The sequence below is a fragment of the Agelaius tricolor genome, unplaced genomic scaffold (genome assembly GCF_023055355.1).
Source record: "Agelaius tricolor isolate 1412-34295 unplaced genomic scaffold, bAgeTri1.0.p SCAF_3, whole genome shotgun sequence".
In the NCBI taxonomy this organism is placed as follows: domain Eukaryota; kingdom Metazoa; phylum Chordata; class Aves; order Passeriformes; family Icteridae; genus Agelaius; species Agelaius tricolor.
This window is the reverse complement of record NW_027269263.1, coordinates 23,863,244-23,883,473: the sequence shown is the minus strand read 5'-3', so window position 1 is coordinate 23,883,473 and position 20,230 is coordinate 23,863,244. Positions and strand designations below refer to the sequence as shown.

The following is a 20,230-nucleotide window of genomic DNA, read 5'->3' as shown; positions in this document are numbered from 1 at the left end:
CAATAAATATTCCAATACCCGTAAGTAAGAAACTATTAACAATGGAAAGAAAGACCAGCATAGCAATAAAAAAGTAATTATATTTTAATATGATTTTTGTCTAAGGCAGTATTGAGGCTGCTTCTTTGCAGATTGTGAACAGCCCATGTTTCAGAAATATTAGGTGGAGCACCAATATCAACAAAAATAATAGTGGTAGTATTAATGCAAATTGCTTAATCTCAAATAATTACTCAAGTAAATAAAATTGTAGAACCTCTCCTGAGATTTTTCCCTCATGACACTAAACTGAAACTTACAGTAAGTTTAGGAAGGATAGAGGCCAAGAGAAGAGGAATGAAAATAGATATTCAAAAATTGTGTAAGTCATTCAACCTTCATGTTTCTCTGGAAAAATAAAGAAACTGCTGTAAAGACCAAGACGTGCATCATGTGACACAAAACATCAAGTAAATCTGGCTTCTGATTCTAATCTCAGTTTAAAAACTTATACTAAAGTCACAGAAAAGCTAAGGAGTGCATTTCTAGCACACTCTTGCTGTATGGGCAAACTTTTCTAATGCATAGTAAATATCAGGCAACTTAATTCCTCAAGATATTATATTCTATAGAGGTATAGGAATCTGGTCGAGCATATTTTTCTATTCATTTTCTACTTGCTGAGCTTATTAACAGGGGCTGGAAAAATCTGTCAACAGAATACAATGAAACTCTATGTTATGAATGGTCAACTTTCAAGACTTAACGACAAAAATACTGAATTTATTTTATATGCCTACTATAAAACAAATCTGCTTGTAGCCATTAAGATTGAATAAAAATGAAATTAAACAAGTAGTCCAAACAAACTGCCCAATGCTCTAATTTCAGCTACTAAACAATTTTTAAAGAGAGCATTATTTTGTATTAGCTTTTCATGGGTGGTCATTTTGCCCTGTGAAATATGGCACATTATTTATCATTAACATTATTTGTATACCTCTTACTAAGAAGCAAAGAAAAGAAAGCGAGACTGCAGCTTCTAAGAAAGTACCTACTTAGCCAACTTCAAAAGAATCATTGAATCAAATATACTGAAACCATACATTTAATCCCCACCCCTTAGGATCCTGTGGAAGTTCACATGGCTCTGATGGATTAGCAGGGTCCATCTCCTGGTTATACCATTGGGATAAAATGATGCTGTTCCACTCACCACAGAAAACAACTGAGAAATACCCATACAGTTCTTACTTTTCTCATGCATTTCCTGTCAGATGGTGATCATCAGAGGCTTCACTGCAAGTTCCCAGCCTAATGACTTAATTCCTGCACTAATGGAATAGACATGAAATCAGTGTTGACTTGAGTTATATACAAAAATATTTCATTTTTTTCCCCTCTACTCTTTGTAACTTGATGTGTAGGTATAACACTCATTTATTCTGAGGCCCCTATGTATTTTAAAGAACAATCAAACCTGCACTGGTACCTGCTGACAACCTGGTACCTGCTGATAAGTGTTCTAAATTATTACAGAAATTCCTATCTCTTAAAATGCAGAAACATCAAAAGCTAAAGTGTTCTAGAACAATGTGTTTTTTGTTTAGATTGCAGGACAGGTTCTCCTTCTTTCCTTATTAACTCAGTTATCTTTTCCCTCAGGTAAATATCTACATATGACTGTGAAAAACAAATCTTCTACACATCTAAGCTCATTCTTCTTATATTCTACCAAAAGCAGTTTTTCCAGAGAGCAAAAAATATGTTTCAGAAATTAAAATCTGATTGTACCTAAATGTCAGCAAAGTCTTTCAAATTCTTTCTAGACCTCTTACATTGCTCCATACTCTATTGCTCAAATGTGATAAACCAATACACCTTTGGAGTATCAGCGTTCCTACTGGTGATGCTCTAAATCACATAGGCAGAACCTGTATTTTGAGAAGACCAAGGAAGAGGAAAAGAACTTTTTGTTCTCTTGTGAAGGAGAATCTGAAATTGTGATTCTGACTGGAACACTAGAGAACTGTCTGAGGACAGGAGAAACCCAAGGGAAATGGAGAGCAGGAGTCCATGAGAGATTTTTTTTGACAAACTTCTAATGAAGTTCAGTTCTTGAGGGAAGCAACTCCGGTTACCAATAACTTAGTGTTCCTGACAATTTGGTTTTATAATAACATCACAAAGATAGAGTTGATGCTAACATTAAAAAAGTCACCCGTCTGGGTGGAAATGTCATGGTATTATCTTCTCATTCTGTTCTCCAGAAGTGACTGAAACTCTCTTGGAAGGTCCCAAATGAATCTGGAGACTGCAGCTTCAGTATGGGCATCATGTTGTACACTACTGAATACTCCCAGGACGACAGACCCTGAGGGTAGCACAAGAAATGAAAGAGAAGGGGTTCTGCTGTGCAGCACTGGCAACAGTGGCACAATGGCACAGACAGCTCAAGGATCTTAAAAAAAATCATGAAACACAGATGAGAAAGAAGGCTCTCTAAAGCATTGAGTTACATTAAAAAAAAAGATATTTAATGCAAGCAAATATATTTCATATTGGGAAGATGATTTCAGGATCAGTTCTGACAGAGCCCTCAGATGTTGGCTAATCCTACTGAGATTAGTAGATATCCTTGGTGTTCATCTAAGTATAATGAAACAGAGATGACTCTACATATGTGCTCAGTATTCAACTAAAATTGTTCTTGTAAAAAAAAAAATATGTCTACTGTAGTCAAGTTAATAAAACCTAGCTATCAAACAGAATTTTTGAGTAGACAAAATTTTACTAATCATCGCCACAGCACCCCAAATTTACACACAGCTTTATAACCACAAAAACAAACAAGCTCTTTGATCTGAAAAGCTTGTATTATAATTACTTTATATGGAAAAAATTCTAAACCCATATCCAAGGTCCTTATGTAAAAGATTCAGCTGAGATGAAAGGGTCCACAGCAGGGCAAGTGAAAGTGCTTGGCAGCATGGAAAGACTTACATACAAAATAAGAAAATGCTAAAATTACGTAGTCAGGAAAAGGAAAGCTTTAAGAAAGAACAAGCCTGAAATATTACAAATTATGAAGGGTGGGCACAAAGCATTTGCTCTTTTCTGCTCTATCAGATTTTACCATATAAGAATAAATGGAAGCATAAACTCAGCCAGTAAGAGAAAATGCCTGTGTCTAGAGCACACATTCTGCAAAAAAGCAATACAGGGTATTACACGGTGGTAAACAATGTGACAGACTGGAGCAAAAGGATTAGATACCTTTAGGCTTCACCACTGCAAGCTAAACACATAACAGCGTTCAGAGAGATACATTTGTCTGTAAGCTATTTTCCTGCTAGCACCTGATAGTCAAGGAATTTGCCACACACACATAATTGCACAGACTGCTTAAATATTCCAGAAAATCGTTCTAGTGGAAAAAAGAGCAGGTACTTTTTAATGCAGATTAAATGAATTGGTGGTTTGGCCAGCACATTCCCCTAGTTATACTTAACTCCATGTAGTTTAAATCACACTAAGTGTTGTCATGTTTTGAGATCTTATATTCCTAAACAAGCAGTGGCTTTCTGACAGGGTAGGTCTGTGCAGCTCACGGGAGGATTGGCTAGCAATCTTTCTACCCGAAATCACAGCAGCAGGGAGCTGCAGGCTAATTTAGTCAGCTGTGAAGCATGATACCAGGCAAATAATTCTGTGTAGAGTTCCACATAGCTCCTATTAGGACCCCTCTAACATAAATTTTCACAACACTGTGCTGAAGCATAGCCTAACCTACAGATACAGAACATAATCTTTTTTAATAGCTACAGAACACACGTTAGGAAAGGATACTTTTAGAAAGTCTGAACTCCCCTTCACTACGTAGGTAGTAGCCTAAAAGAGGGGGAAAAATTTGTATCCAGTTGGTTTCCTTCTGCTTCTTTGTAATCACTAGCTCATGTTTAAACAGAATTTAGAAATCCTTTTGTAAAGCAGTTTATGGAAAGTATATAATTCCACACTAACCAAATGGATGTTTGGTACTGGATGTCCCATTATAAATATCTAATGAAAAAAAAGTAGCAGCAGCAACAGTTCTCAGTGGGAAATACTACTGTGTGCACTAGAAATTGGGAGTAGCAGATGGTTTTTAGTGAGGTGGTAGATTTTAAAAAAAATTTTTAAAGTTATATAATCTTCAGAGTGTGGGTAGACCTTTTCAACAAGGGAATCTCAAAAAGTTATGTTTACATATCCTAGGAGAGATGGCCATCATACTTTTACTTCCCATAGAAATAAGAGTCAGTATATGCTTGCAAAACAGGAATTGTAACTGAACTGGGTAAAAGAGCAACTTTATACAAAATTCTTGCAACATCAGAATTTGGCAATACTAAAGTTATCTAACACTATCATAAAAAAGGAATTCAGTAAAGCAGCAATCTTCCAAACACTGTCTCTCAATACATCATAAATACCTGCAAAATGCATTGAAGCTTTCTTATCAAATTCACCAAATGTTACTATATTAAATGATTTAAATTTATCTGTGTCTGTCCTTGAAGCCCCATACAATCAGGCCTGATTATCTTACTATTCCCTAATGAATAAGAAACAAAAATTGTTCTGGAAGGTGTTTTTACTGTATCCTCATTAGTAAGCCGTTGTACATACTTCTGGCTTGCTCATCACTGTGAAATTTTGTATCCATCTCTCAATAATGCATGCAAGTGTGTGGTGTTTTTAAAGGCTCAAGACAGCAATTATTTTACTCGAGCATGTTTGGTCACTCTTAGCAATTATATTTCAATCCAGCCATTATTTATTTAAATTTTATATTAAAAGTAAAAACCAAAATAGTATTCTTGACTAATGCTACTAAACAGTTTACTTCAATATCCAACAAGCTCTAGCAATTACTTTGCGAAATAAAAAAAAACCTGTGCTTTTTATAAAAAATAATTGTTCTTTTCTTTAGAGAAAAAAATTCATCAGAATAACTGACTTCTGAAAAACCATGCATAAATTTTACCCACTCTAATATATTCTCTTAGTCAACTTCTTTCAAAACCACATAATTCTATGATTTTGAATCTCTCCTTAGATATAAACCAGACACGATTATAGTTTTATTGCTGTTATACAGCCTCATATTTCTTGATATTCTGACATAAGAGTAAAAATGGTGGTTTTGAATATGTACCGTCACTCTTTTCAGCAATCTTATTATATTTTTACATATATTTTTTTCCACTCTCTCAACATGCACAAGTATCAACTTCCCATTCTGGATGACAGAAACTGACATTTATATGCCTGTGATGAAATCCAAATCTTTTCCCTGAGACTACACAGAACCTTTCCTCATGTTTAAATTTAAATTACTGCTGCCAGCCTTTATTATCTATTATATAACCGCATTAAATTTAAACAGATATGCTGCTGCCACTTCTGTGAAATCCCTCTGTAGTGCAGTTACTACATGGTTTTACTATCTTCAGTTTAAAAAAAATAAATTGGGGGCATCTTAAGTTTCTCAGTATTTATACCATGTAATTAAGCAAAATCCTTTAACGTACACTCTGCTTTTAAGAACACAGAAAACTCTCAAGAACTCTTTCTTTAATCTAAACTCATGTCACAAATCCAAAGACAGTAAGATATTGCATTTGCACTTGAAAATCAGTAACACATTTTTTTTTGTTATGCTTCTGAACACAACAGCATAAATGTAAAAGCAAACATTGCAACCACCTACTACAAAAGATTAAAGAGACTGTTCTGAAGAATATACTTCAATGTGGAGCCTCAGTTCTATTGAAGTGGCACATTTTAAAATTAGTTTTAGTTCAAAAAAAATCTCAGGAGTTCTCAAAAAATATGGAATACTTATGGTTTCTACATGAAAAGAAAACCACACTTTTCAAAATAAAGATGGAAATAAACTTTTGAATACAGAGTAAGATAAAGCCTTTTTAAGAGAGAATTTTAGGAAAACATTTTTCAAATAAAACATCAAGTTTACTAAAGAAAAAGTCTGAGATTTATTGTATCCAACATGTACATCTAGCAAATGTATATTTACACACACAGGCAAGTGGAGAAGTTCTTAATCTCTAGTTTTTGTTTTGCAGTCACAGGTTAGCCAAAGCCAGTAAAAAGTCAAATATTCTTTGAAATCCATAGGAATTTCTAACATGTACAAAAAGCCCATATTTTTATTTTCCAATATTATTTTTTTAAAGAACACAATGTGCAAATACATCGCAATACAGCCAGTGCATTCCTGGGTTTAATTAGAATTCTAAGTCCTGACATGAATCCATACACAGGAATCTCAAACCTGACAGGAAACTGGCAATGATCTTAGAATGTCACAGACAGAGGAATCTAAAGCAATTTTATTGTGGGTGCTCAGGATTCTCACAATACACACTTTGACAGTCTTCTGTTCATTTTCCTGACACACTTAATTTTTCAGGATCCTTGCTTTGTGCATTATACCTGTTTAAATTTTCTTGCTTGCTGTTCTATTCACACAGATTGTTTGAATGCACACTTGGTGTGTAACCTCTTTGCCATGATACACTTCTAAATTTAGTCCTGATGTTTTAGCTTGTAGTTTTAATGTATGTCATGATGTTCCATACATTTTTCTCCTAGAGGAATTTAAGGTTTTCATTTTGAAGCCGTTTGGACTATCAACTGTGTTAAAATGCACAATTTTAACACAGCAACAAGAAATGTTGGAAAACTCTTATATAAGATGGTTGCTTTTGTTCTTGAAATTACTGAACCAGACTGCCATCTATTGGAAAATAAATATTTTTTAATTATGCTTTAAAAAAAACAAACCTGAAACTGCAATCACACTTAATTCAGCTTGAAAAGGAAACACCTTTTCAAATGAACTGTGATAAAAATCAAGGACTTTCCTATATTTTTTTTCACCTCACATTTTCTGAAATATGTTTTGAAGCACAGTTGCTTTTCTGACTCACAGAACAATCAAATTCTAGTTTTTTTGAAAGATTTTTATCTAGGGAACATAGAAAAACTGTAATATGTCAGCACTGAGCAAAACTCAAGTATAAAGCTTCCCAAGCTTGCCTGTGCAGCACCAGTCAGGACTTTCCATGCCTTTGCATACATAGGTCAACTAAAAAGTACATTCAAGTCACAATGGCCAAAATGGGAAAAACAAAGACAAGAACAGGAGGCACAAATCTATGAAGTGACCATCACCCAGCATACAAGTAATTAAGAAATACTAGGAATTGCAACTAAAATGATGCATAGCTGTATGAACACCTTTTGGAGCTCTCCCTGAAGTAGAATTGCAAAACTGTGCTCAATCTGGCCTTTGATTTTGTGGAAACAATGAATAGGGGCTCGTTGCATGCTATGTTATAATGTACATATTTTAATGACTGGTAAAGGCAGACTAGGAAACATGGCATTAATACCTGCACAACAGCACACCAAACACAGCCAGAGTGGCAAAAGAAAACCTTTAAATTATGACATTTCCAGTGCAGCTTTGACTTCCTTTAGTTTATCCTTAATAATGTACTCTTCAAATTGAAAGATATCATTAACTTACTCTCATCTGACTTTCTGCTGTTAGCATTCAGTCTTTTCCTCTCTCTTCATTAATCATTCCCTCCAATTCAGGCAGCTAAGACAATCTGTTCTTCTGTCACAGTTCCCCTTTCAACTTTTGGAAGGGAAGCATCCTTTGGGGACATTTTCACTCATCTCCAGATCTGTTCCTATTCATGTCTACACTATGGGTGTACTGTTACTGTCCTTACTCCTACTTACTGCTCTATTGTACTCTCCCTCTCCCAGATGTCATGCCTTTCAGTCCCCAAGATCCTCACCACTAATTTTCCTAGTCAGCTCTTCCATGTCCCAAGGAAATTTAAGAGTCAAAGCTGATTAGTAACTTGGAACTCAGAAGACTAAACCAAAGAGTTTCTTTTTTCATTTTGGTTTTCTTTTTTCACTTAACCTCAGAGCTGTGCAAACTCTGCTTCCTATTTGACTTGAAAATACTGTAAGCACATAAATCTCTGGGGTTTTAACGCCTTGTCACAAATCACACACCTGGCCAACAGAAACATATAATACAAACATGTAATGTTTTCAATGCAAAATTAGATGAAAAGAAGTAGTTCCTTATTACAAACATTCCAAAACAACTTGTTATGTTGTTGGATGACTACCTGTCTAATAACACAGCAAATGGAGGAATGGATTCCATTCTGTCCTTGACCTAAAAGACTTCCAACCCACTTCTTTCAAAGAAAGTACAGAATTCTACAAGTGCTGTATCATTGAGCAACAAACCATTCAAGATGCCTAAGACCAGAAAAGGAAGAGAATGTTCCTGTGAACAAGACATCCAAAGTCCTGCTATCCACATTGCACTGGTATTTTTCCAGTGGCTGTACAATGCAGAAACAATACTAGAAGGGATCATAACCTGATGTCTGTACTTTATCTGGGAGACTATACAACCAATGGAAACTCACCCCTATGCCATGGACAGAATTGAGCACCACTTTTCCAGATGGAGCCTTTACTGTCAAGTTACTGTATTAAAAAGCAGGCATTCACACTACCCTTACACTAAACAAAAACTGTGAGCCCCACTGTTTCAAACAATAGAGGTTGGCAGTTAAAATTCAGGATAGAATTCCAGCCTGTGCATTCTGGGTAGACAGACACTCCTTTCTGCAGTCCCAAATCAACCATAACCTCATTTAGTCTCAGCAGTTTTGGCCCTCCTGAAAAGAGCCAATTGTTAAAAAAAAATGCTTTGAAATACACTCTGCTTCCTGATGTCTTCTCTTTCCCAAGCCTATGCTATCCTCAGGAGGTGGCTCCTGATGCTCCTTGCTCCAGCTTCCTAAGTTTATGATCCACAAGTTACTATTCAAATCAGAAATTCCCCAGTCTTGGCCCCCTATTTCTCTAAACAATAGCATGATGCAAAAAATTCAGATGTCTCCAAGCAGCCAGTGCCTTTACAGAATCTCCCTAAGGGTCACAAAGTGGCATGACTTAGGATTTGGAAACTTTTCAGATTGCTGAACTACATGAAGTTGAAAAGCCTTCAACAGTCATCGTCTCTGGAATCGACATAAGTTCAGGAAATGGCACCACCTAACACATTATCAACAGGGACCTAACTTCTACACCTCTTCAGAGCTGATGCCAGCACAGCCAGCAATGAAAGTTAGGAAAAATCTGCTGATTTGAACCTGAATATGAACTGATATGAACCTGAAGTAACTGCTCCTTTGTGGAAGTACACCAAGTGAGGTTCCAGCCCTCTGTTGGAGCTGGTAACTGAGAAAGGCAACACTCAGTCCAGCAGGCAGAAAGAGTCTGTGCTCCACACAGACTCCATAGGGTGTCCTGTGCTGCCCATACTTTCAAAGGGTCTTGGTATGTGCAGTAAAGGCAAATGTGAGGTGAACAAATGCAGACAACAGATAAGAACCCACTTAACCTACTGAGATTCTTACAGAAGCTTCCCATGGAGGAGAAAACTTTAAGTCAGAAAAAGCTGCAAGAATCTCTCTTTAATACATATCCAAGGAATCTATTTCTGACTCTCCACATCTATATAATATACATCTTCACTTCTTTCTCTCTGTATCTTCATGTTCTTATATAAATATTCATTTAAGTTTCTTCAATCATCACTGTACTGTCACACATCTTCCTTGACTACGCTTGCTGGTCCTGCCACCAGAGCAGTTTGGCAGCATTCACCTTCGCAATAATTTTCAGAGCTACACATATCTCTTCACTTTAGCGCTTCTTCCCAATTACTCTTCCACGGCCCCTTACAGAGCGTGTTGATTTTCATATCACCCAGGGAGCCTAAACACAAAGGGAAGTCAATACCTGCCCAAAATTAAAAGGTGTATCAAAAATGGAAGCAACTTCCATTTTTTTTATGCAAGGTAGCCAGGTAGCAACTGAACAGACTGAATAACCCTAAAATACATTAAAAAATGAAATGGCTGCTTTAGGAAAATCTCACATCACAGCAAAGAGTCCTCTCCATACAGATCTGTATACCTGGGTTTACTGCAGGGGGAACCATATTCTGCCCTCCATCCTAACTTCATGTTGGGAGTGCACACCCATCATCTTGACTACAGTTTTCTCTAAAAGAAAAGCTGGATGCCCCAGCAGGAAAGCACCATAAAATGCTTCAAACAGTCTCCAATTCCAAAGATTTGTTTCCACATCTAGTTCAATTCAAAATAGATGAAATATCTAGAAAATATATTGCCTAATTTACCTTTATATTTCCCTGTCGCAGAAATTACAGATTTAGTGTCTGAATACTTTCTATTCATATTGTACTTCATTTAGGCCTGAGCAGACGGATTTATATGGAATACATTTTCTGCAAAACAGCAGCTGAGAAGATTTAAATAGCAGTTAGCACCTAAATTCAGAGAGACACTAGACAAGTGTCTAAAAATGATTAAATGGGATTAGTATCTTGTTCAAATTGAGTTCAATATGAGTTATGTATCTAAACATTCAAACATCTAGAAGGGCTTTTCAAAAGTATCTACTGCATTTCAGGGTAGCTATGCATCTTTGTAAATCTCATTTTGTCTACATATGTCATAATAAATCCTCCAAAAAATGAAAGTCTTTAACTTGCCATGGTTTTCCTCACACAAGTGAGCATAATTTTTCTTAACTTATGAAAAACGTTAACTGAAATTTAGAATTTAGCAGTTTTCCTTTGTTCTCTGCTTTATTCCCAGGGCAATCACATTTATTTAGTGTCACAATTTAAGTTTCAGTCTAAACCAGCTAAAACCAGGAAACCTAATAAGGAAGAGAATTCAATTAAAAAAAAAAAAAAGCTTTGTTACAGTAAAGAAAAAATGAATCCTAGAGTACTTTATTCATAATATTAGTAGCAATGAAGTTATCTTCAACTGTAGTTGGAAATCACTGAAGTATCACAACCACAATTATCTGTATTAGAGATTCAATCTTCAATACCATTAGGCTACCATGGAAGCTATATAGTAATAAAATGTAGAAGAAAAATAACTGAGGATGTTTACTGGTTCTTTTGGGGGCATATCCGACCAGATTCTGTTAACATTTAGTATTCAGTATTGAACACACCGATCTCCACTGATTTCACAAAAAAAAGCCTTCCTTGCCCTCGCCATGCTCAAAACAAGTAACCTGAATTAGTGGTGACATGAAAAGCCTTTCTGAGGTGTGGTAAGCAATACCTTTGAGAAATGAAGTGAACATTACATTCTAAATCTGTAAGAAGCACATGTTTTTTATTATAATGTTAACCTTGCACTATTCTCACTCTTTTATTATTTCTTTCTTGAATGTGCTATAAATAAATCAGATGTAACTGAATACATTGTCCTTGTATCCCATCTTACTTACTACATTAAGCTTGGTTTGGCTTCCACTGGTCATAAGATCTTCCTCTGATACTTTACTAAAATTTTCCAGATAATGGTCTGATAGTGTATGAGACAGATCTTCAAAAGAGTATTCCTTTTCTTGGCACAATTTGATTTCATCTAAGAGCTTTGATAATTCTCCAGTCACAGCTTCACCTTTAAAAACAGACACACCATTAGTCAGTAATTAGAATACCGGGGTAATTTATCCCTAAAAAGGAAATGCACATTCTTTAAACTTTATCATCTATTATTTTCCATACCTTATCTTCTAAACAATGATCTTCATGCACCATTCTCTGCTCAAAAATAATGACATTTTGTTCCAGGCTAGGAATTTGCTTGAGGCAATCTACATACTTCTGCATTGCCCTATACCTTGCATTTAATTAGGATGAATATATACTTACCCTTTCTATGTTTTCTAATCCTGAAAATTTATAGAAATAGCAACTATCCAAGAATGTAAAATTAATCCAGGAAAAGAAAGTTTCTACAAACATACAAAATCAATATCCCATACTCTGCATCAGGTTCATGTTTGCTGCTGTAATTAATTAATACACTATATAAGCTCTGTAAACTGTGAGTGACTAAGAATGCATATCTCTCCCATCAAAGCAGCTATGCTTTATGAATAATTCTTGCTCACTATCCCAGGACTAAATGGAATGGTGGAAGAATATACTGGGCAAACCCTACATGCTTAAAACATGCCTTCCTACAGCAGTCTATCAGAAACCCACACTTAGTGCATTCTGCACTGTGTTTCATGTTTTCTCCTTAATTTATCAGATTTCTTAACTACAGAAATCTGCCAGATTTCATGTTTCATGTTTTCTCCTTAATTTATCGGATTTCTTAACTACAGAAATCTGCCAGAACAGTAAGACAATAGGCTTTCCATGTCTACACTGAGGACCACTATTGGAAATAGCTGTAGTAATAAGTACTAGAATCACACTGAGTGCTAACCATTCTGCAAATAATCCACTGGCAGCAGCAAGGCCTCCGCAGACTGAAAAGGTACTCATTATGATCAACCACATTGGGTTCTGATTATGTACTCTGTGTGTGTGTTACACAGCTACCTTTAGTAATAGCAATGAAAAATGAAAAAGACCAAGAGTTTCCAGGAGCAAGTAAGAAACCCCTTTTTTAAACTAGGTTTACAACAGTCATATGGTGAAAACTGCAGTGCTTAGACTTGATAAAATACAGATGCTTCCATGTTACTCCATCTTTGGAAATAAAATGCTGAAAAGGAAAAACAGAGTGAGCATATTAAGCTCAGCCTACATAAACCAGACTTAAGTACACTCACATAACTACAGAATCCACTGATAAAACTGTATCTCTGCTTGGTCTAGAGCTCTGTTTCATTTTTTTCATAGTTGCTGTTTGCTATGCTAAGTAAACACAAATACTCAAAAATATATTTAAAGTATAACCATGGCCAGTTATTACTAAAATTTTCAGAGACAAGACTAGAAGTTGTGAATTAAAAGCATTTAATCTTTCTACTCTTAGTCAATAGTAGCTTTGCACAAAACTTGTAAATTAAGCAAAATTTTAATCGGGTTTATTTATATTCTGCTTTTTAATTAGTAAATTGAAATTATTCCAGATTAATATTATAACTAAAAATTGGAACTAAAATACCTAAATATTAAAAACTATTCCAAAATCATGATACAGTGATTTTTTAAAAAAAGAACAAGAACTACTGCTTCCTACAGAACTATGTTCATGTCCCTAGTCCCACATTCTCCCACATATGGCCTGCAGTATTTCTTACTGGGCAAGAAGGAGTTCTGTGTGATAAAACTGGACTGACCTGGGTGAGAGTGCACTAGCTGACTGGCTGACTGCAGCCAGAACACATAAAAGACAGATTTTTCCTATTTCTTTCAGGGCAGGTACTAATTAGGGCCTTTAGCCTCTATCCAGCTCCCTATTTTCATGAAAGTCACAAAAAGGTAATTGGTACTGCTATCCCTCTTCCAAAGTTGGTTTAAATTATCTGAAATTAGATTGTCAATGAATGGCAGACAGATGGATGGGAAGCACGATCAAGTACTATTTCTCTCCTTTAGTAACAGATTACAGAATAGACAAGCAAAAGCCAGCTAGCATGTTTTACATTATTTATACCTTGTAAGAGGAAATAAGGAATGTGGGATCATGACCTTATTATTTTAAAAAGTAAAACATATTTTAAAATTATTTGCTACTTAATTTCAGAACAGACATTTCTATTGCACAGTTGGCTTCACAATCCTGCTAATCTCAAAGGAGCTATTTATCTTCACATACCACATATGTGTTAAGCACCCCAATGGGAAATACTATAGGAACTACAGCATTTGTTCACTATTACTATGAAGATCATAACCTGACATGCATCAGGAAGCTTCATTCTCTCACGAATAAAAACTCTCCCAGTGAACATGTTAAAGAAAAAAGAACATGTTAAAAAAAGACAAAAAAAACCCAACAAACAGCATGAACAAACAAACAAAAAAAACACTACTAAGCAAAATAACACCACAACTCACACAACAAAACCAAGGACAGGTTCAGTTAATTGCCAGTAGTCAATTACATTCACTCTGGATGATTATGAACGTAGAAGTCAGGTTTGGTTCTACAGGAGGTTCATGAAAGACACCGCACTCAGGACATGCCCTGTTTTAGTGGCTGTGGTGAGGAAATGGTGAATTGGAACATAAAATGAAAGCACATGCACACAAGTGACTGCTACAGTGTATGAAAGCTGTGTTAGAAGACAAATGGAAGAGCAGTACATTTGTGACCTTTGAAAGAGGCTTCCAAATGTGAAACCATTGGTAGATGCACTCATTAGGGAAGATGAAGTAAATTCAATTTTTAACCCAAATGCAAACAATACCTGCGGAGTATTTCAACATATCAAGTTTTTTGTTTTACTTGATTATGCAATGGATAAGGTCAGATAAATTAAAAATATTTAAGATCAAACAATGCAGTACATTGTAATCCATTAGTGACCTGCCCTTTCTGAGAATACAGTTCCTTGCTTTTCTATATGACATGGATTACAGTGTATGTAAGTCAAGATAGGTGATTCATGGTAGGAAAAAAACCCATACTTGATATCAATAACTTCCTTAAATTTTTTTCTACTTTGTACGTTTGTATGAATGTTAATATTAAAGAGAAATTCAGTACAGCTTTTGCATTCACAGAGTACATGTATTTACTTTTAGCCTTTGGAGATGGAGGAACTTCTGGAGACAAAACGCAAGACTGATGTTCTGCACATTCCAGTGGGCATTCCTCTGAAATGCTTGCATTTCCTGTTTCCATATATTCTGCAAGTTAAAGATACAAATACACTTAAAAGTCTGAATTAAGAGGGTTTACTTCAATTGAAAGTATATTTGCTACTTCATTTTTCATAAAAGACTTTTCAAATTTTCATGTTACAACCCTGTAATAATTATTAATCATAACAACATTATTAGGAATATTAATATTGTCATCGGCAAACATTAATATCACAACCCTGTAATAATAATTATTCATAAACACTGCTGCAAGGCAGTCATTTGTTGAAAGTACTGTAAAACACTAAAATGGTCAATGCTTCAATCTGTGGAAACAGCTACAGAAATCTCATTGTAAGGGTAATCAGTTGAGACTATCCCTGTGTTTTTCTTGCCTCCTTGAAATATCAACATGACTGTTCTATTACAATATTACAGTTAAAAGACACTTTTATTCTAAGTTTGTGGAGACTTTTTTGTCCAGATATTCAGGATGTTCAAAATCCACACAAGCATTGATTTAAGAAAGCCAAATACTCTGCTTGCAGCACAGATACAGTACATGAGGAAAAACAAAAAGCATCCCTGAAAATTTAGTTAAAAATAGCAGTCTAAAAAGCAGTGTGCTGAAATTTCTGGTTTTTCTCCTTAGAACTTCCCTTGCCCCATGTTCACAACAATGTTTATAAAAACAGAAAAAAAATGAAATAATGAATGTGCTAAACTTCAATTTCATTACTGTTCTTTTCTTATAAATATCTACATGATTTTCCTGTGCTTTTCTACACAAGCTACTTCAATGGAAGACCAAAATGTTAATGAATTGCAGTGCAATACTAAATATGAAATTAATTTCTGCAATAGTGGCACTTTTTTTTCCAACAGAGTAACTGGTTCTCAATTTGGGCAGTTATTCTGCATCTGCATTTTCTTGAGTTTATGAAATTGTTTAAATAATTTCATTGTGATACCAATAATAGCATATGTTGCAACACACAGAGCACCAAAGTACAATAATGTCTTTCATCAATACCACACTGAAGGACTAAGGAGTTTCTGGGAAGTGAAATCTCCCTGATTTAATTTCTACAGTCTATAAATGCACTTGTTAAGCTTGCTGTTACTCATGATTAAATAACAAATCCCAAAACCCAAATACAATCTGTGATAAAATAGACATCTGAGAAATTGAAATTGGAAATGGCATAGAACAGCAAGCAGTTTCAAAATGCCTTGCAGATTGTTGGGTTGTTTTGGTTTTTTTAAATGGTATGATTTGAAAATGCCATATAAGTTTAATGACTGGCAGTGGTCCCTGGCATTATCTGTCATAAATTTCATCATATGAAAATTTTGTGCTTGTGTGGGTCTGAAAGCAAAGACAAACTGTAGGAGACTATGAGAAAACTAACACCATGACAAAATGCTCTGGAATGTTTTCCAGCTCTGTCAGAGATAGTATTTGTCAAGTGAACGTGCAAGATGGGGATAAGATAAAAAGGAAGCCATTCCCAAAGAAAACTAAAAGAAAAAGAAATTCATGAATGAAAAATGTTTGCTTGGTAATTATGCAACTGTCCAAAAGGAAATGTAATTCTATCTGGTGAATGTTACAATTATTAGATTATTACATCTTTAATTAGCAGAGGAAATGAAGGAGATATTGTGAAGAACTCTAACCTTGTTCTCACATAATCATACAAGTCTGTGGTTTTAAAGTAATTCTCTATTTTTGCTCTTTGTCAGTCCAAACTTCCAGACCAATGAACTTACCTCCTGGAGGCTAGTTCTGAGGAGGAAATCCCAGGTTCAACATAAGTCTTAAATACTTACTTTAAAAACCACAGAGTTCCTTCCAGAAAACCTTTAGAGCTGGCTCTCACAAGGTATGGTAGAAAAGTCTTAACACAGGCTGGCTGCCTTACCAATGTTTTGAGGGTACAACCCTTGGGACTTTGGGCTTTTGTGGGACTACTACTCCTAACTTGGTTTATACTATTGAAAATTCAGATACAAACGAGACAAAGACAGAGCCTCAGTTTAAAGAGGCTTATAGTCCAGGTAAATGTATATTTATCCATAATACTGTCAGAGAAAGAGACACAGAACAGGTGATCTGTATTAAGAACCAAAGAAAAAGCACACAAAAGCACCAGATGCTTTCACCAGCAGCTGCATTTTAATCACCTGCAGCTGGCTATGAATCCATCTGCAAATCCCGCCCAAACTTATTGCTGGGTGCTTGAGGGTGGATCAGAGTGGATCATTTTTCTCAAAGCAAAAAGAGAATTCAGAACAAAGTTAAGCTTAGTGACTTATACCACTTCATGACCAGAACAGTGTCCCTATCTGTGGTTTCACACAACTTTAGAGGAAAACCCATCATTCCTACCCCAGGGGAGAGTAAAGGCTGTTTAGGACACAACCTGTCAAATTCATGATGGGAAGAATGGACCATTTTACTTCTTCACCTTACCCAGAATGAACTTAATAGCTCAGTGTAAAGAGAGGACTACTGCACTTAATATTAAGTGGTCAAAAAACTTGGTCTGTTTAGTAGGATAGTTTTCTTTAGTTACTTTGTCAAAGCCCCACTCAACCTAAATTGGGTGCTGTGCACAAAAAATAATACCATACAAGTGGTCACACAGCAGTGGAAATAGGAACAGTGGGGAATATAACTCAAGCAGGGAACAAACTCTGGGAAGTTCAAACAGTTGGAACTCCAGCTTTCTTAGTTTCTGTAATACCAGTTAGGCCAATGCCAAAGAGATGGAAAAGACTGAACATATAAGCAGAGAAACACAGCTGCCTCTCCAGCATGAAGAGAGCATGGCCCAGCTCAGCTAGAGCTGCTCCTGAACTTCCAAGGAATATAAAAGCACAACTTGCTTTAACTTCAGCTCCTCTTAGACTCTAATTTCTCACTGCGGTGGTAGGGTTAGGAGTTTTGCTTTGTTTACAAACCCTGGCTCTTAGAGTAATGGTTATATTCACCTCAGAAAACTTTTTATTTTAATGGAAAATAAAAACCAATTAATTAATCCTTATTTTTCTTTAAGTATAAGCCAGTTTCTTTTTTTATACACCCTTTATATATACCACAGCCATGCCATGTGGTAGATTCATATAGAATTCTTTCTAGAACAATTTTTCCCTAGGAAGACCAAAAGGCTCCTTAAAACTCTAAAAAAACTAAAAAGGCCAAATTTGACCAGAATATAATTATGAACACTCACCTTTTTAAGCAGAAGACTCTCCAAGTAACTAGATCAGAGAAATAAAACTTACAGAAACCAGTCCCCTCCATAGCCAATATCCCTGCAGAGGGGTGCTTACACCTCCTTCACATCTTCCTGAGGGGTAGCAATCTTCAAAAAAACCTCTGCCCTCCCTAACATCTTCCAGAACCTGTGTGGGGATTCTGCAGCTCTGTCGAGTCCTGGCCCAGCCAGGAAACTCTCAAAAAGCTCCTCCCAAAACAGCTCACTTGCCCCCATGGTAAAGAAGCCACCTGAGGCTTTGTGACCCAATTCCTTTTCTCTTTAAAGCAGCTGCAGTAGCAGGAAACTGAAACTACCATGGTCGGGTGTGCTAAGGTGAGAGACAAGCTGGGATGGAGGCTGGTTCACTTCAGTCTGCTAAATTTCAGAGGACAATTTCTAAATGATCCAAGTTAAACTGAATCCCAGAGAAAGCTGAAATCAATAGATGTTTTTGTGCATGTGTTCAGAGAAGATAATAGAAACAGGCACTGAAGTACTCCTATGACTGTAAGATAGGTAAGGCTGCGGCTAAACTTTCAGTCACAACAACAGTAGTTAAATTCATGAAAGCAGTCAATGCTCCACAGCCTTTGCACAAGAGCCTACAGAAGTTGAAAAGGCCCCAGAAAAACAAAACAAAATGAACCCATAAACAAAACAAAAATAAAAACAAAACCAAAACAATGAGGGGGAATTGAGATCTCAATTATTTTCATCCCATGCAGCTGTAATTAAATCCTTGACTGAAAACCTATTCCATTCTTCCACCCTTGACTGAGGCTGGCCTTCTGCACTCAACAGAATGCAAGATCTTCTTGTCCACAGAAAGAGGAGAGAAAGAGAGAGTGAGAATACATTAAAAAAAAAAAAAAAAAAGCCAGTGCTAATGTCACCAAAGCTATTTAAGCAGAGAGGAACAGAAAGGAGTTCTGGTTCTGCAGCTGCTTAAGTATTTTCCATTTATGAATAATTTGGTAACAGGTACAATGTTAGGTTCCTAAGCAGCTTCAGCAGAATAGAGGAATGCATTTTCCACTGCATCTCCCTCCATACTGTCTGTGCAGCAGCGTTTACTGGGGCTCCTGCCATTTTTCATCTGTTTATCTACTATCTTCTTTGTTTCGTAATAACGAGAATTCTGCTTCCAGAAATAGTAAAAGAGCAAGATTCTAATAGAGAGCATAGTGGGCTGTGCAGAGAGAGTTGAAAGACGGTGCAGCTCGCACCTGCGTCACATTCACATGTGCTGAAACTAAAACACAGCTGGTTGGTTTAATTTTAGGCCTACTAGCCTTGGCAACATCCCTTTTATCTCCAATGCCTAATTATAAAAGCCCTAAGCGCCAGTACTGTTAACTGCTTCAGCACTGAGTGCTGTTGTTCCACTGCACCCATGAAATGCATCCAGTAGCTTGGCCTTGCTTGGCACAGAATCCTAATTCTCTGCTCTTCCAGTACCATAGTACTTATATATCTATTTATTCCTTACTACATTAAGAATCTAAACCCTAATAAGCATTTAGAGTTCAATGCTACTCAGATCTGATGAAGACACAGAAAATGACGTGACATTTACAAAAAACATAGGGAAAAAAAAAAAAAAACCTGAACTGTAATTTCTATAAATTCAAACTATAATTAACAGGACGTAAAAAAAACATTTAGGTCTTCTATAGCTTACTCAGCCTTTTTCCTGCTGCTCAATAAAGTGATCTTTTAATTTATTTTCCTTCTATCAGATAACGTGCCAACACCTCAAAAAAGGCGGCAGACTTTACAAACACACACACACAGAAAAAAAAAAAAACTTTTGCAGGAACTTCCATTGCTCTTTTCTCAGGATAGTGAGAAAAGATGTAAAATAAAGATCACAAGAATGCTAGGATCACTTCTAAAACCTTACAAGCAAAAGGCCTTGTTTCTTTAAACCTACAATCTGTAAAAAGTAGTTGTATAAATACTCTTTAAAAGAGGGAGAACAATTTCTATCCACAATTCTTAAATTCTGGGAGGGCATTTATTCACAGGTGGCTACCAGCCCTGCTGGGTCTAGTATCAACTCATGGGATTTAGTGTTACTACCTCCATTAATTGCTTCCAAAACCAGAAATTTCTTTTATCTCCTTCAAGGAGTTTCTTATAAATATCCCCAAAGCCAACTGATTTTCTTTCTAAACATTTCTTCCAACTCTCTTATCCC

At 36.0% G+C, this 20,230-nt stretch overlaps 1 protein-coding gene across 9 annotated transcripts in view; it reads right to left on the bottom strand.

Moving 5' to 3' along the window:
* Positions 1–20,230, bottom strand: part of ANKS1B (ankyrin repeat and sterile alpha motif domain containing 1B) — a 408,171-nt gene that overhangs the window by 316,919 nt on the left and 71,022 nt on the right. For 8 of the 9 annotated variants that reach the window (XM_071423209.1, XM_071423211.1, XM_071423210.1 and 5 more), the window contains exons 7-8: positions 14,699–14,809; positions 11,437–11,612 (exon numbers count right to left, since the gene is read on the bottom strand). In XM_071423209.1, the coding sequence (XP_071279310.1) occupies positions 11,437–11,612; positions 14,699–14,809 (287 nt within the window). The remainder of the gene's footprint in view (positions 1–11,436; positions 11,613–14,698; positions 14,810–20,230) is intronic. The other variant, XM_071423214.1, reaches the window with a different exon arrangement.